Genomic DNA, 19281 nt, shown 5'->3' with positions numbered 1-19281 from the left:
ACCCGGGACCTAAGGTTCGGCAGTCCGGCATGGTGACCATAGCGCCATCGAGGTCGTCAAAAATTGAAGCAATCACCTTAATATTATTATTAATAGGTCTTCTTCACCTTTTCTTTCCAAACCCTTAAATATCATCAACCAATCTTTAAGTAATTTATAAATGAAACAAGATAACAGTATGACAAAGAAGCAATTTAATAATTTCTCGTGCCTTTCCGCCCATTTCTCAGAATGTCCCTTCTCTGGGGAAGTCCGAGCGAAGTCATTCAACCTTCAACGAGACACCTCTTTTGACGTATGAGCGCCTAGTACTTGGTAATGGTGGCTGTGACAAATCTCGTGAGCTTCCTAACTGGGAATAACTTTTTTTTTCGGATTAGTCATTTATTTCCGCGTTTAAGATAATTCACTAGCCGTTTTCCCGCGGTTTCACCCGCGTCCCGTGGGAACTACTGCCCGTACCGGGATAAAATATAGCCTATGTTACTCGGGAAGAGTGTAGCTTTCCAACAGTGGAAGAATTTTTCAAATTGGTTTAGTTTAGATTCGGAGCCTTTGAAAACAGACAATAACATGTTTTCTTTTTATAATATTAGTGTAGATGAACTAATGTAATTGAATAGTAGTCAGATAAACATTCATCATAATAGACAGTTTTATTTTTACAGGCTTCTTTTCAATGGCATCTCTTTTGACGTCTGCGCGCCTAGTACTCGGTAGCGGTGCGGCTGTGACAAACCTCGTGAGCTTCCGAACTTGGAATAGGTATTTTTTCGGATTAGTCATTTCGCGTTTTGTTTGCTGTAGGAGTATTTTTTTGTTTGTGACTAATTCATAGAAATTAATAAGAAGGTAATAAGAATTGGTTGGACTTTAGTACAAGTACCTACAGTTGACCTCGAAAATAATGTTGCTCCAAACTAATATTTATGCATTAATGAATGAAAAGTGGTTTGAGAGAAAGCTCTGAAAAGAACACTAGCTTAGTAGCTTAAGTACGATTCTTCAAGACTTTAGACAGGCAGGCACTCTTCAAAGTCAAAGTATTTTTTTTTTCAACTATGCATATGAAAGCTCTTTTGAAACGTAGCACAAAAGTCAAGCTCGTTGCGTCAAACTAATTGCGCTTCAGTAAAAATACTGTGTACATTGCATTCTAGATGTAGAATAGTGGATGTACTACAGTGCGAGGGTACTCTAAAAAATTGTAATGTCTACATTCTTGTAACGTCATATATGCAAAGCCAGTTTACAATAAATCCCACAGTTTTCAATCATCAGGAACAACATACAATTAAGTAGTGCAAGGAACTTCGCTCATACAACACCGCCCACTGGTGCGAGAAATCTTGCACCGCGGGTATTCCCGAGCGCAGTAACTGTGCATAACGTATTAACACAGTAAGTATAATTACGTGATTATGTGTTTAATAGTAAGTATCAGATGTAGTTCAGATGATAATGTAGAGGTTTCTCTATAAATTCTTCTACGTACTTAATGTGAAACTGTCTTGTTGCTCTAATTGTTGCACGGTATGTATCCCGAATCTTTCACGAAGCAGCCCGGAGCCTGGAAGTTGGTGGTTGATACACCCGTGTATCGGAGAGCACGTGAATGTCGGTCCTGCGCCTGATCTCTCTCCGGTGGTGTCGGATTGTCGTCCCATCGCGCAATGAGAGTGAAGGAGTAGTGAGTGCACATGTGTCCAAGCAAATGTGCGTGCACTATATGTCCTGCGCAGTTGGCTAATTTCCTTACACCAGAACAGCTGCCGTAGATGATAAATCGGCTAGGAGGACATCATCATCATCATTAAATGTAGTTCACATGATAATGTAGAGTGTTCTTAAAACAACTGTCTACTAATGAATTAAAATGAATTTTCACGTACAAGTGTCAAAGTAAACAGTTGTTTTAAGAACAAATTATTTTTATGTTGTCGATGAACTTGAGCAAATGGTGGAAATTAATGGAACCCGGATTATTACTGTTGTCCGATTGCTGAAAGTATTCCTTCAACCTGCATGCGGCTCTCTGTGCTATAATATTCTTATATCTCCATGTAAACATTAAGTAAATACAAAACAGCTTGTTTTTCATTCATATAAACTTATGTCATGATCACATTAACTGTAATTCACAAAAGCGACCACATGGTCAAGTGCGGTTTACGTACAGTCAGAGTGGAAGGCTTTGTTCGTATTTTTTCAATAACATCGTGTAGTCTAGTCTAGGTGTGTTTTCTATTGATGGCAATAAGCTTAATTAAAGCATGTTAAGTATGGTATTTTAATTGTGGATTTGTTCGGACCCTTAAGAGATTCTTTCAGTGTTGAAAAGTTATTCAAGAGTAACATAGGCTTAAGGCTATATTTTGTCTAAGTGAGGTTAGAAGTTCACCCGGGATGTGGGATAAACTGAGGGAAAACCGCTAGTATAGGATATATTCAATAGAAATATTATTAAAATATGACTATAAGAGCAATAAAAGGAATTACCCTCTCAGCTCAAAGTTCACAAAGAATTAATACAGTAAAACAAAGTGATCACATATTTAAGCCGCTGACTGTAGCGAGCTTGCAATAACTTGAGAAACTGGACGACATAATAACATTATTTATTAACATTAATATCGTTTATATATCACTGTTTAAGCTTATAATCCTTTCATTAATGCTACTTGTGAAATATTTTTTTTAGTTATTTTCCTTGTAACATCTGTTTGTTATATGTATAGACGCCAGGTGGTCATCATCTCCCGAGCCTTTTCCCAATTATGTTTGGGGTCGGCTTCCAGTCTAACCGCATGCAGCTGAGTACCAGTGTGCCACAAGGAGCAACTGCCCTATCTGACCCCTTCAACCCAGTTACCCGGGCAACCCGATACCCCTTGGTTCGACTGATGTCAGACTTACTGGCTTGAGACTAACCGTAACGACTGCCGGGGATGTTAAATGGCAGGTATATACTTACATACACTTATAAATACACATTATAACACTCAGACCACAGCCAACAAGCATGCTCGGCACCCAAATATTGACCGAACTGAGAATCGAAACCATCAACCAAGGGGGTCGATGGTAACATGTTAGTAATGTTCGCTCGCAATGTGTTACTGTTTGCTACAGCGAGTGCACCACGAGATACACGCGGTGTGCGTCACGGTGGTGGAATATCGTCGTATTTAACATAGGTATTGTGATGATCGAAGGACCCGCATCAATGAGATATTAAGTTCACTGACCTAGTATAACAAAAGGTATTAGTATTCATTAATAAGTCCAACTTGTGCGTATATATAACCTACGTTTCATGATATCATTAACATCGTCATTCATCTGGGTAGCCCTTCCCAACCATGTTGGGGTTGGCTTCCTGTATAACCGTTGTCAGACTTTCTGGCATCATTCATACCACCCTTAAACACGGACAAAGAGGTTCAAATGACAGCCAGGACCCACCAGTTTATCGCGATTAGTGTCAGACTCTTGCTGACTAAACCCACCATGTTCCTTCTTAAGCCCTTTATGCACCAGCGTCGCGGTAATTCACGTGAACAATCCCGCGATATTACCAATAACTGATGATGATGATGATGTCCTCCTAGCCGATTATCGACCACGGCGGCTGTTCTCATGTAAGGAGATTAGCCAGCTGTGCAGGACACGTTATAGTGCACAAGCATTTGTGCAGACACAGGTGCACTCACTATTCCTTCACTCTCATAACCCGATGGGACGGCAGGCGCAGGACCGACATTTAAGTGCTCTCCGATGCACGGGTGTATCAATCACCAGCTTCCAGGCTCCGGGCTACTTTTTTTGTGAAAGTCTTCTAAAATCCTCAAAGCGATTTCGGCCCGACTCGGGAATCGAACGACTCGGGAATCGAACCCCTAGAGCACAGCAGCCGCCCTTGCGACCATTAGACCAACGAGGCAGCTTCTTTGATATTACTCATACAGGAAAGATATGATTGACTAAGTAACTAAGTATCTCGATTACTTGTAGGCTGTATTTACAAAAAGGGAAATCACTCAATTTTCCTTCTATAGGCCTTTGCGCTTGATTGACGTCATGAAAATGTATGCAAATTAGATGGGTACCTAGTTGCAAGTTATGATTCTATTCAGTGGAGGAAAATTATACAAAACTGCATGTCGATTCTATAAAATATCACAACTCACTTCGACATCACTCTCACTTCGACTTCGATCTAAAGGTAGAATTCCGTGGACGCGACAGTAGTCAACCTATGAAAATGTATGGCACCGTTGCCGAGGCCCGTGACAGTCGCGCGCGGCCGACGAATTTCGTAAGCTGCTCGCGGCATTGTCAACAATTTAATTCTGGTTTTACTAAAATTCTATAGATGTTATTAAGCGCTAGACCATGTTGAGAAGCGTACGGCCGCGAGCGGCTCACGAAATTCGTCGTCCGCGCGCGACTGTCGCGGCCCTCGGCAGCGGTGCCATACATTTTCATAGGTTGACTTTTGTAGCGCGCGGCTGCGACAATCGCGACCCACGGAATTCTACCTTAAAGTTTCGTGATTGACATTGTCAAACTACACTAGCGCTACACTATCGAGCGTGTTGACAAGTTGAACTAAATTAAAGTCGAGATTTTGACAGATCTGCCAAAATCTGTCTATCTATAGGGAGGTAGGGAGAGATGGGCAGTTAGACATGATCAAATCAGAATAAAAGGGGGGTCCTTTTATTCTGATTTGATCATTTATCTGATTAAAAAAAAAAAAACTATGATCAAATCAGAATAAAAGGACCCCCCTTTTATTCTGATTTGATCATAGTTTTTTTTTTATTGGGTAGTTTACGTTACCGACTGGTAACGGTGTTCATCCATAGACTATCTGTCATTTCTGTGAGTTGTCAAGAACAAACACTCGTAAAAGTACTTAAATATTTTGTTGCGGTTTCGGATCGTTATAAAGAGAAAACTAATGAAAGGTATGTGTATTTTCTATTATTAATGATTGATTGTCAAAATCTCCAGTTACGATTATAGTAAGTCGATGCAATCCACACCTATTATACCTCTAGAAGAGGTACAGTCAACTTCAGGTCAGTGGTAACAGTTTTATAGGAAAATCGTACTTATTACTATTGAGTTAAGGTGCATGACAGTTACCACTGACTTGCGGTCTACCGTACTACAGCAATAGTTTATGGGCCCCACGTTTTTATTTTAGTCTAATATGACCGGGACCACCTACGTAGGTTGACAGGTAAGTAACTATTTTTTATTTTCTAGTTTTCAGTGCACATAAGATAAAACTGTTTTACTTAAGTTTTTTTACCGATTTTTTTTTTATAAACTAAGTCAAAAGTGTCCAATGCTCCCTATGGTAGGGAGGCTTGGACATACCATGTAATGTATAATTTGTAAATTTTTGTTCTTCTTCTTCAGTGAAAATTTGTGAGGTTATAAATCTGCGCTAAAAATCCTTTATAGAATCTTGTTTCAGGTAGGTACCGTTGCCAACTTGATCTAGGGACTCCATATTTATCAGCTGTTAATTTTATTTTTTAACCTTTTGATACCTCTTGTATTGCTCGTTATATTAAATCTTTAGGAATTTCCCGTCGCAAACCATTCTTTTAACCCCGACGCAAAACGACGGGGTGTTATAAGTTTGACGTGTCTGTGTGTGTGTGTGTGTATGTGGCATCGTAGCTCCCAAACGGATGATCCGATTGTAATGCGGTTTTTTTTGTTTAAAAGGAATGTCATTCGGGAGTGTTCTTAGCTATGTTTGGTGGAAATCGGTTCAGGTCTTCAAGATCATCAGCTCGTTTGTTAGGTGTGATAGGAATGTTACACGCTCAGTTTACTTTCAAGCATATGTGGGATCTAAAATTTGAAATACTAATGTCTTCTGGAACCACTGAGCTGGTCTGCTGTTAGGACACGAAGATAGGAGACGTAACCCTGAACTGCTTTTTAGTAAACCCATCGAGCTTGGGCTCGTTTAATTTGTCTTGACTAGTTTTCTTCATGTTTCTAATTGACGAGAACCTAATGCTGGAAATGGGATGTGGCGGATGAAACCCTAGAATGGTATATAACCCTGGATCAACAAAGGTCCATCTTTATTGTTTCTCAATCTGTGCAATTCTCCCAGAGCCAGTTTGTCATGAGGGTTGTTAAACAGCTTCCTTTGGCTGAGATCGCATAATATAGCGAACCCATCATAAAAAGAAGGAAAAATTAAGGAGCTCCTTTAAAAAACCATGAAATAAAATAAAATTATAAATTTAAAAAAACCCCCGACCCAAAAAAAGTACGCAATTATTATGACAAAATGTTATAAACGATAAACCTTATAAAAAGCAAAAAATAACTTTAAACACTACGTAAGTACCAACTAAAGCATGTCAGACTAAACAAAATTTTGACGTGTCGACGGTTTTATTTAAACCGTTTAAATATCTCGTAATGTTGAAACTGATTGTAATTTTTAGGATAGCTCTTTGATTTTATCTAGCCAAACATAAGAAATGGCAATAAAAGTTGATTATCTGTAAAATCTGATTTTTTATGCAATAAATGTGAAAAAGTGCCCATCCCTCCCCTACCTCCCCTAAAGTATGAAATGACATTACGAATCGAAGTGAAATGCTGTACAGGCTAAAAACTAGATTAATACTTATTTTTCTAAAACGCAGAAATTATTTTAGCAGTCGATAACATGTTTGGGTAAGTAATAGGTAAAGAGACCCACAATTCATTTTCAAATAAAATTGTTTTTTTTTTGTCAGCAGATCCAAATGCGTTGAATGAATAACTTATTTTAATGAAAATAACCCCAAATAAAATAAAGGCTTTTATTGGTAGATTTTGCTCTTATTTCTCCTCTAATCCTGGCATAAACAGAAAAAACGTTGAGAGTTACCTAACTGTACCTAATACTTAAAGCGGAAATGTCAAAAAAAGGTTTTCCAATGATGACAAGCAATTATCCGAAATAAGTCAATAAAATATCACCGCAAATTAAACTTTTAACTTCTACGAACCCACCGTCAACTGACGAACATTTAAAAACAAACAAAATCAAATCAAATAATAAGTATACAAAAACATGGAATACACAATGACTAGCGGAGATGTCATAACGGAAAATCTCCTAAGAAAGTAGCGCGACAAAACACAGGTGTTCGGGAGACGAGGAACGTTACTGGCTCCGCCCTTATACACCTTCTTTGGACCCGACCTTCTTCCTCCTGCCCTGTTCCCAATTTTATTTGGGGTCGGCGCAATATGTCATCCTCTTCCATTTTCCCCTGTCACTCGTCATACTGACACTCACTCCCCTCCTATTCATGTCATCTTTCATTCAATCCATCCATCTTTTCTTAGGTCTTCCTCTTCCTCTCCATCCATCTATATTCATACTTAACACACGTTCTTTGGATCCGAGCATTTTTTGTAATACCAAAAATCGTTGACATTTATGTCTTAAGAACCCAAACGCCTTGTTATCGTTCAATCATAACTGGTCATGCATTATGCATGTATTTGACCTAGAAGACCTGACCTACCTGCATTATGGCATCTCTGCTAATATTACCATACTCCGTGAACATAGTATTTCCCCAGCTACAATGAACCATGAGGTTTTTTATACTAGACTCATTTCTCGCAAGCTCAGTTCAGTCCGTGTCGCCTCGCGCCGCGGTCGACCCGCGAACAGCGCATTTAAAAAACCTACTCGGTATCGCGCGGGAAAATAGTGACAGTTCGATTTTTTAATTCCATAGTCAACGTCAGATATTATTTGTCAAATCTCGGACACTGTGACAGATTGATTTTTTAATTTAAATTAAATAGTCAAAGTCGAAGTCAATTATTATTTGTAAAATAAAATTTCGGTGTTGCGCGGGACTTTTTGACAGTTTGATTTTTTAATTATTTAGTCAAAGTTAAAGGCATAGTGATGAAGGGCCAATGTAAAAGATTTGTTAGCCATAAGGGCAAGGCGTATGATGTTCGGCCAACCAAAGAGGATGATGACAATATAGGATTTTTTGATTTGGTAAGTTTTTCAAAGGTTTATTTATTTTAATTGGAGATTGTTGTTTTGAAATAGAAAGTGGTTTTATAGATGTAAATATGTGATGAGTTTAATTTATAAAAGTTTTGTTTTTTAAGAAATTCTATCGACAACATAAACGTCTGTTTTTTCCTAAAACAACTGTTTACTTTGAAAATTGAACGTGAAAATTTATTGAAAACAGTCGTTTTAAGAAAACTGACGACAACCTATTTATAGTTTCATATAGGTATGACAAATAAATAACATTTTAATAAAACCGGCAAATAATTCAACATATTGTGATAAAGAGTCGATTATAAAAACCGCCAAAATCCCGGTGCAAATTCTTAAGTGACCACAAAAATCATTACCTAATTAGGTATTTGAATATTATCATGACTGCTGCAATAATAGTAAATAACTTTATTAGCTGAATTTTATACAAAAAAAAATAGTAACTTTAAAGTTTTATTTTATGTTTTTTTTTCTTTTAATTATTTTTATGAACTTTCCTCCGTGAGCAATTTACCTATTCTGATTTATGTAAATAACTTTTGAAGTCGTGTACCTAAATCAAACAAACTTGAATTAAATGAATCATCTGAAAAAAATCTGATCATTTTACCGAAGGAAAAAGTAGGTGGTATATAGGCAAAGAAGCATAATACCAATTATTGTTAAAACCTAGTTCAAAACCAAACTAGGTAATAACTAACTCGAGTATGTCAGTTAACGGTCTCTCATTTAAAAGCAATCCTATAATGTTCAACCATAGATAAATATTATAGATCTCTAAGAGTTGAACTATAGTGCGTCAATACCTTTCACATTGGGATTCCCGAGAAGTGTACACAAAATGACAGATGTTTAGCTTGAACTGAGAGACAATATATACGCCGTATGAGGTCACTTGCGTTTCACCCGCGTCCCGTGGGAACTACTGCCCGTACCGGGATAAAATATAGCCTATGCTACTCGGGAAGAGTGTAGCTTTCCAACAGCGAAAGAATTTTTCAAATCGGTTCAGTAGCTTCGGAGCCTACAAGCTACAAACAAAAATTGTTTGATTTTTATTTTATTAGCAAAGAAGTATATTACTTAGTGCTGTGTGCTTAGTGTGTCATAATACATTATAGCTTACAAATATTAGACTTCATTGATTTATATTTCACCTTCAGGAATTTGCAAAAATTACTTACATGACCTTCGATATTTGAAAATAGTTTGACCATTTTACTTACACAGCTGAAACCAAGGGTTTCTTTAAGCCATCTGTTCAAGCAATTTTGTTCTTTTGCGTCAGTAACTTGTCAAAATTGTTTAAATTATCGACTTGCTAAGTGCCTAACTTAATCACTTATGTAAAGAGATGGAAAGTAAAATTCCTCGAAATAACTAAACAGAACTTACATCTAAGAATACTAATATTATAAAGAGAAAAATATAAATTTTGTTCCGAAATTACTACTGAACCGATTTTTAAAATTCTTTCACTGTTGGAAAGCTACACTCTTCCCGAGTAACATAGGCTATATTTTATCCCGGCACGGACAGTAGTTCCCCCTACCAAAAAACGACTAGTAAAAATATACATGTTCTCTATTATACGTAAATTTTATGAAACCTTGAACTTGTCAAAACAAATTAATTCTGACGTTAACCACAGATAACATCAAGTCAGGTTCCCGCCAAAATCTCGCTCCAAGGAGGTTATAATTGTTTTTTGTATTATTTATCTAAAATGGAGTATTGTGGCCGTTCCGCTCGATCTAAATATATTTAATGCCTTTCACTAAATACGTGGTATTTGTCACAACTGGGAAGTGAACTAGTGACCTTACTTTGTTATAGCAAACATTTTTTCTATTGAAAACTGAAATATATTGTGTTCCTAGATTTTCAAGTTAAAATTTTAGGCTGTAGGCCAATTTAAAATGCTGGGAAGTTTGTTTCGCCATTTCTTCTTCCCAGCAAAAACACATAGGAAGTGGTGAAGAGTGGGCGTTTTGGGAGCTGTCTTCTGTAAATTTTGATGTTCAAAATGTTTTGTTTTGCAGCCATTTTGAATAAATGATTTTGAGTTTGAAAAAAAAAGCAGTCGGAACTACTTCGCAGAGTGAGATAAAAAGAAGCCTTCTTTGAAAAATAAATTATCTAACACTGAAACAATTTTTGCATAGTTTTTAAGATTAGCGCATTCAAGCTCATTAACTTAATAATAAGTATTACATAATTAATAGGTATTTACTTTATTGTAAGTAACTACTTAAAATATTGCCAAATCACGCTAATTATGTAGTCGGAAGCCTGAACGTCTAAAAACTTAAAGCACTAACTAAGACCTATAGGTATAATTATCCACTTAATAACGTATTTTATCTATATAAAAATATAAAACAATAGATAAACAAATAAACACACAATACACAAAAAATCTTTGCGTAGATTTTTAACACAAAAAAAAAACTTAAAAATAGTAGAACTTTGATGGACAAAAAAATAATTCTCACCTACAATAATGGCCAAATAGATTATATCTAAACCAATTTATGTTTAATTATTAAGTGGTTAATTTATGACGTATCAGAATTGACGTATTATAATTTATAACTGTTTATAAAGTATCCATAAGTGTCCATAATTATTTATTGTAAACGTCTGCCCAAAAAAACTCTAACTGAGGATATTATTTTTAAAGAATTGGGACTTTAACGTGATAATTGTATTTATATATAAACTAACATAATACAAAGAACATTTTTATTTGATTATACCCTTAAGGTTCCAAAACTACTGAACCGATTTGAAACATTCTTTCACTGTTGGAAAGCTACACTCTTCCCGAGTAACATAGGCTTATATTTTATCCCGGTACGGGCAGTAGTACCGCGGGAAATCGGCTAGTCATCTATATTTATCCATACATACATACAAACTTTCGCATTTTCAATATTTAGTAATTAGATTTGACCAAAGATTTCAAGAAATCATAACTTCAAGTTAACTACAATTAATAGTTAAGGTTTTCACCAAAGCCAGTGTTAATTTGATAGGAATCTGGTAACCATGACAACGTACTACATAACAAAATAAAAATATTTTAATGAATTCCCAAATACTTAGTTGGCAATGTATAATTTCTCCGCGACAATAGGGAAACTACTTAATTCGACATTAAGTTAAATAATTAAAACTAATGTGTAAGTTAATGACTCGTAAAACTTAGTAGGTTTTTATTTATTTGGTCACGTCATTTCCGTGGGACAAAAGCATATACTTACAATTGTTTTCCAACTTGTATCATTCAAATATGAGTGTGGTTTTGATCTCAGCTCAAGTACCAATGCAACTTTTCTAAGCTTGTATGTACTTTCTAAGTATATCTTGGACACCAATGATTGTGTTTCGGATGGCACGTTAAACTGTAGGTCCCGGTTGTCATTTGAACATTTTTGGCAATCGTTAAGGGTAGTGAGTGAGAAGCCAGTACGTCTGACGCCCGCCAGTCTAACCAAGGGGTATTGGGTTGCCCGGGTAACTGGGTTGAGGTGGTCAGATAGGCAGTTGCTCCTTGTAAAACACCTCCGGTCCTCTACCTCCGGGGCGATGAGGTGAGAGTGAAAGCCCCCAACACAGTAGGGAAAAGTCTAGGCCCTAGGCAGACGTTTACCATCTAGGACTTCAAATGGTAATACACTTATCAAAGACTAGCTGGTTTCACCTGCGACCCGGGGAAACTACTATTCGTACTTTGATACAATAAAGCCTATGTTACTCGGGGAGAGTGTAGCTTTCCTACTGTGTAAGAATTTTTGAAATCGGTTCTCTAGTTTCGGAGCCTTCAGGGCAGAAAGAAACAAACAAATTTTAATCAGATAATCGGGTCCTGTATACGTATTTAATTTTGTAATTCTAGCACATTTGAGGTAACGAGACCCTTAACTTAAACATTTAAGTTATCTGTTAGTCATGTATCACTCGTGTTTTTTTATAATACACACTTTATTGTGCATTAAACATTTTTCCTGTATCATCAACGAATGACAACATTTAGAGTTCTTAAGAAAGAGGGACGAACATTTTGTAATCATCAAAGTTTTTATGTATGAGTTTTCCGATTTTATGTAAGTAATGACATAAGATCGCATTCGAAAGGTATTGATTTTCGGTCTACTAGACTTAGTACGAATGAGAGTTTTTCTCTTTGATTCATTTATATAAAAAAAAACTTAGATCACCGTTATCCGCAAAGAGATTTAAAGATTGATTATCCGCTTATTTTTTGTCTTTACTTATCGACAGGAAAATATTACAAAAAAACTAATTCGTACGGTAACGGAACCCTCTTGAGTTTAACACACTCTTGAATGTTACAATAATGTTTACCCATACCAACATACAATAATAAATTAATGTCAAAACGTCTGTTTGTCATGCAATCCTTATAAATCCGAATTATGTCAGCATTTGTGAGGTCAAACAGATCAAATCAAAAAAGGTTCTTAACTTATTCACCTTGCAAATTCACGTGTTCATTGCTCAACATTTTGCCAATTTATGTAAAAACCACTAATCCGATTTTGATGAAATTTTATTTGGGTATAGGCTGAAATATAAGCTTTAATTTGAGATTTGTTGAGTCAGAATCGGTGCAGTGGTTTAGGAGATATTTTATGAAAGAAAAAATTGAAAAAAATGCTAACAACTCTAATTGATGAACGTGGTTGAATTTCAAATGGTTTTTATTTAAATTCTTTGTGGTTACTGACCATAAGTGTTAAACGATGTCATTTTTGAACAATGTTGCGGTTTTTAAGTTTAAGAGTTTTTTTATGAATGTTGTGTTTATCGAGAGCTTAGGACGAGTTTTAGCACTTTTAGAATGGGACCGTAGCTGTAGGTATATGTTCAAAAATTGACGGGAAAGTATGTCGGCTTTCAAATAAGATTTAAATACTATACACATATAGGTACATGTTTCTATCATATTTAAAATTCCACTTTCTTTCTTTGGAAATTTCTTCCCGTATCGGGGTAAAATGTAACCTATAGCTTCCGCCCGCGACTTCGCCCGCATAGAGTTCGTTTATATCGCGTTTCCAAGAGAATTCTTCAAAAGTCCGGGATAAAAACTATCCTATGTTCTTTCTCAAGGTCTACTCTATCTCTGTACCAAATTTTATAAAATCAGTTCAGTGGTTCAGACGTGAAAGCGTAACAGACAGACAGATAGGCAGAGTTACTTTCTCATTTAAAATAATAGTAGGGATGTTACTCGGGAAGAGTGTAGCTTCCCAACACTGAAATAGTTTTTCAAATCGGTTCCGTAGTTTCCGACCTTAAGGGTACGAACGAAGAAACTAACAAGAAAATTTTTCCTCTTCATAAGATTAGCATTAATAGATATAGTGAGAATTTATTCCACGACTGTCCTCTAGTCATAGTTAAGTTATTACCCACAAGTAAGTAAGTATTGACTCTCAAACTAGTCGTTAAACAAACCGAGTACCTACACATAACCGGACGTGTACTCTTCACTTACTGGTTTCTTAAAAATAGAACTGATCCGAAATACTTAACTTTATTTATATAGTTCAGTACTTACAAGCTTCTCGCAATTTCACTACACATTTTGAGGAAGGTATCGGGTTGCCTGGGTAACTGGGTTGAGAAGATCAGTAGGCAGTCGCTCCTTGTGACACACTGGTACTCAGCTGCATCCGGTTAGACTGGAAGCCGACCCCAACGTAGTTGGGAAAAGGCTCGGGAGATGATGATGTTTTGAGGAAGGTTATTTACGCTGGAGTGCGTAGGTATATGTAGTCATAACCTATTCTATCTTAAGAGTTCAGTCCATAAATTGACCTAAAAAAAAACATTATGCACTGAAACAGGTGCACTCTCTATTCCTTCACTCTTATAGCCCGATGGGACGACAATCCGACACCACCGGAGAGAGATCACAAGCAGGGGCTCGATTCTCCTAAGTTAATAATGTCAAAATTGAATAGAAATCGAATCGCAAAATGATCGCAATAGCAGTTTTCACCATATCGGGCATTCTGCTACTAATATAAGACCAATTGTATTCCAACGACATTCGATTGGTTTGCGATTGGTCTGCTATTTTGGTGATTTTGGTCTATACGTTTATTTCAAAATATAGCGGAATGCCACATACGCTTCAATCGTAATCGAGTCGTGATTGGATTGCTGTCGAATGTGAATTGTATGTTGCTTAAGTAGTATTCATTGATGATCATAAAAACAAAAGATTCTCAACGTCAATAACCGTATCACTAAATAGGAATGTTCAGTCTAGCCTTAAAAAGCTCTCCAGGCTTAACTTAAACACAGCTGTTTCACACACATATACATACATACACTAACACATACACAGCTCGTGAATCACAGAGAACTGGTTGCGCGCCTTGAACTTGACGCGGCGTCAAGTTGACGGACAACAGCGAAGTAATGACGCTTTACCAAGTTGCATTGCGTCGTAATATGGAATTTACGAGAATTTTCGCTGTTTTTGCGATGAATTTTGGACATTTAATAAGCCAATGATTGTTGCCAAGGTCATGCTATTATTTTGAACCCGTTATAATCCACTTGTCTATTGTATAATATAATTTTTGTATACTACATAATATTAAAACGCTGAAGATATTTTTGAACTACTCTCGGGTCGATTTGAAAAATCTTTCAAGATTAAAGAGCGACTGGGCTGCGGGATTGTTCGCGCGAGTTACCGCGGCGCTGGTACATAAAGGGCTTAAGAAGGAACATGGTGGGTTTAGTCAGTAAGAGTCTGACACTCCTCACGCTGCACCCACAGCGGGGGAAGTCATTTGATGAGTTCCCATAAAAAAGTCCTTTTTATACTATAAATATCCCCCTATCCTTGATTCTAATAATGTAACATCATCCGAAATATAGTATTGAGAATAAAATAAACTTATGTATATATACAACTTAAAACTAATATAGGGCATCAAAAAATTGCTCCTCATCGCTGTCACTGGGTAATGTACCCAAAAGACTGGCAGCATTGCCACGTTGGATGGCAATGCTCAACCTCTGTGCGAAATAAAAGCCAGCCTTTGGGTCCCGGGAAGTGTCAACCAGGCGCTGGGAAATATCCCTGGCAAGAAGGTGGGCGCTCGGACCCCACGGCCCTAGAGTTTCAACCCCAAACGGCTCAAACATGTAATTGCCTATAAGGTTACTATATTTGCGCCGCTTGAGGTTCTCTGCTTGTGCAGCGGCGGAGCCAGCACGACATGCAGTTCCGGGAAGGTGAGATGGCGCAAGAGTGTCGACGCATGTCGCGTCCCACACTAAAGTCCTACCCACCTTCCACGGAAATAGCGACATGCCGTCTGGTCTCTTGCCATCGTCGCGTGCCAAGCCATTTGGTTCGAGTACGGCTGGCACGCCGACGGCAACAAGAGCGCGACGGATCACGTCGTTTATGTTGGCATGTCGTGGTATGCGGCCGGCACTCCGGCTGCACGACAGGCCGTGGTGACCGAGGCTGTTGACAGCTTCCCCGCAGTGGCAGCGATGAGGAGAGCAGCATGGAGCACCTAGTCGGAGGCAAACGGCGAGTCTGAAGGTGGTGTCATCAAACATGGTGCCTGTGTTTGAGGACGGAAGTGCAAGAAGCCATAGACCCGACTCCCATTCACCCACAGCCAGTAGGCGCGCTCGCTCTGCAGAAGTCATTGACGTATCGATTAAACTTTTCCGTATTACTCTGCAGAGCGGCTCATCCCACTGTCTCTGAGAGGACAGGTTGGCGGGTAAGTCGGTGTTCGGGCATGCGACTTTCCAAGCGTTTAAAGCCTCAGTCAGGCTTGGCACCTCAAAATTGACCAGTGTGGTGGGTAATATTTTCCTGATCAATTTCTCAGTGCCATGGACCGAGGAAATAAAGGCTGGTAAACTTACACTGGAAATTTTACGGACGCCAAGTCCTCCCATACGGATGGGAAGAGTCGCTTGAGACCAAGCTCTGTCGTCCAAGGCCACATTTAAAATGGATGATAGTGTATGTCTTATAATTTCGTCGATTTTGTCCAAAAGGTTGGTGTGCTTCCATAAATGGGAAGCACGCAAGTTATATGTAAGTTTTGGTCCAAAACAGCAGTACCGTATGATGGTGATGGCTGCATGCATATTAATTTTGAGTAGCCTTTCCGAAACATCATTAAAATTTTGAATTTTCTTCTCAATAAAATCCGAAAATGAATCTTCCAGTATAGGCGATCCAAGGAGGCAAAGAGAACTTTGGTCTATCGGTTTAATTTCAGGAGCTATTGCGAGGAAATTTTGAAGAATAGTCTGTCTGTCAGTCGAGTCGAGAGTATTGAGTATAAAAATTGACATTAATGTTATAAGTATTGTCTACAGCTGACTTATATTCTGGTTTTTCCGACTACATATCGTAATGGCTATTTAATTGTTCTTCGAAAACTGGTCAATTAATTTCCGAGGAAGCCGTTATCTTATTATTATGTTCAATGACCTATCATTACTGAATCCAGATCAATTAAATAATTAGTTGAATTCCATGTAGGTTTAGATAAATAATAAATAATGTCGGGACACCTTTTCGCACACGGTCGGTTAGCCCCATGGTAAGTTATTAATTAACTTGTTTTGGGTGCTAACACAACTGATAAACTACACATAGCTACATATATACATATTTATAAATACCTACATATTCTAACACCCAGACCTCAGCCAACAAGCATGCTCATCACACAAATGTCGACCGAACCGGGAATCGAACCCGGGACTAAATTCAATGCGTTAAAAGTACATTCCAACTGCCGTTTATTATTTTCCGAGAGTTGATCATCTACCTAGAAAATTGATCAACTTTGAGTCTTGTTATTTTCCGGTGACATATACATACCTACTTCTAGTAAAAGTGTAAGGGGACAAACCATGATATGGAGGAATGAAAGTCATGTTGTGAGGAAGGTGATGAGCATGAACGTGGACGGATATAGTGGAAGGGATGGATGGATTGAGTGAAAGTCGATATGGTAAGAAATAATGTTACTTGGGAGATGACGGCAGATAGAAGAGTATGGAAGGAGAAAACATGCTGCGCCGATCACAAATAAAATTGTGATAAGGGCAGGAGAATGATGATGTAGTAGATAAAGTAAATTTGTCTTGACTTGATAACTTCGATCAACGGATAATTTTAAAATCAAAATCAAAAGTCGTTTATTCAAACTTGGCTGCAAAACAGCACTCTTCGAACGTCAGAAAACAAAAGACAGCCCCCGAAACGCCCACCCTTCTCCACTTCCTATGTGTTTTTGCTGGGAAGAAGAAGTGGCGCAACAAACTCCCCAGCAACACTTTAATTAATTTTCAACCCTTTTGTCAAAACAGTTTATGTCAATACTTAGTGCATACAACCTCTTTGCTAGGCTGCACTTGTAATGTTTCTGCACGCGATATGAAAGAGTCAGCAATATGTGTCTGAAGATAGTATAGAGCATTGTCTCTTTCTAATCGATAAACCCGTTTAATGAGCAAGGGTAGGATAGGATGAACTTAGTATCTATAGGAGTCAAGTCTAGTTTAGAAAGAAGTAAGATTCGTACGATTTGTCACAAGTTTCTACGTATTAGTTCATGATATTTCAATGGTGGTTTTCAAGAATGATGACCAAACCAAAACCCGCCTTATACTTGGGTATTCAAGACCATAGGGTCAACTGTCGCCCGATTATTTAGTCTGCAGTTTAGGGTATAGTTATCGGCACGAATCTTGAGCTCTGACCTTCACCTGCGCAGAAGTAATTTATTGGGACCCTTTTGTGGTATGAAGTGAAGCACCGGGGCGGGATAAAGCGGTGATTGGCCCGCAGTGCATCGCGTCATAGACGTCACTCGGGATTGGTTCCTTGCTAATAAACCACATCTGCGCAGATGTAGGTCAGAGCTCAAGATTCGTGCCGATAACTATAATGCCCCTTTCATTATCCATTCTTCATTTGAAAATGTCTAGTTTCTGATCAAAGTTTGCAGTCGGTCTGATACCGGCTAAACACCTGATCTTTGTAATGTGCGTACTACCATTCATCTTCATACTGATTTATGAGCACAAACAAACTATCGGCCGACTAAAAGGTTTGCAGTGTCTTTTGGATAATAATAAGGAAAGGGACAGTATTAAGGATAAGTTTAATCTTTCACATTCATTGATACCTGTCGGGGATTTCCTTTGTAAGGTACTCGTTCTGAGAAGGACTCATAACTGTCCATAATTTACTACTAAATTGTTATAAATTACTATTTATTTTATAGCAGTTTGTGGTAAAACAAATGTACCATTAGTCATGGTTTTCTGAGATCTACAATGATCTACATTTATTGCTTTATACTCCATCTTATTTAGGGTTTTTCTTGTGGTATAAACAAAATAATGTTTGTGACGTATCAAGTGGGAGTGTTTTTTTGGGACGTTTCTCCGAAATATAGCCTTGTATATATATCTAGAACAAAAATATGTACAGAGTTACTAACGAGATTTTACAGCATATTATAAAAGATGTAGTATTTACACTAAAACTAAAAAGTGTCAAAAAATACTCCCCATCGCTGTCGACTGGGAGCGTGCCCAAAAGGCTGGTAGCATTACCTCGTTGGATGGCAATGCTTATCCTTTGTCCGAGGTAGTAGCTAGCCTTTTGGTAATGTGAATTTAATATAACTTCGTATATATATAAATCTATCTATGTATGTGTATGTGTTGTTTAAATATTTGAGATTGGACATAATTAATACCGAGCTAATGTCAAAAATAAATCTCTAATCGCAGATAGACGGTCAGATAGGTTAAAAAAATCAACAAATAGTTACTTGAAAAAGAAAGGCCATGATCTTGATAACTGATTTGTCCTACAAATTAAGTTAATTTCAAGAAAAAATATGCAAATAATGAAAGAGGAAATGCCCAATTAAGACATTCAATTATAATTGGCAATTAATAATTCATCACGGAATCAATTATTTGTAATTATATCTGTCATCATGATCAACGAACGGTATTGTAAATGATATTACGATAATTTTCCCTGTCCCTCATTAATTATAGCGTCCTAGCCGATTGTCGGCCACGGCGACTGTTCTCATAAAGAGATCAGTCAGCTGCGACATATTATAGTGCAGGCACATTTGCTTGGACAC

General features: G+C 37.6%; 1 protein-coding gene across 1 annotated transcript in view; it reads left to right on the top strand.

Annotated features, from left to right (window-relative positions):
* Nucleotides 1-7678: 7678 nt before the first annotated feature.
* LOC110377844 (multidrug resistance protein homolog 49) overlaps nt 7679-19281 on the top strand; it is a 56701-nt gene continuing 45098 nt past the window's right edge. The window contains exon 1 of the mRNA XM_064042621.1: nt 7679-8059. Within this exon, the coding sequence (XP_063898691.1) occupies nt 7961-8059 (99 nt within the window). The 5' untranslated portion in view covers nt 7679-7960. The remainder of the gene's footprint in view (nt 8060-19281) is intronic.

Source organism: Helicoverpa armigera, chromosome 29 (genome assembly GCF_030705265.1).
Source record: "Helicoverpa armigera isolate CAAS_96S chromosome 29, ASM3070526v1, whole genome shotgun sequence".
NCBI lineage: Eukaryota > Metazoa > Arthropoda > Insecta > Lepidoptera > Noctuidae > Helicoverpa > Helicoverpa armigera.
The sequence above is the reverse complement of the archived record's forward strand: the minus strand, read 5'-3'. Positions and strand labels throughout refer to the sequence as shown.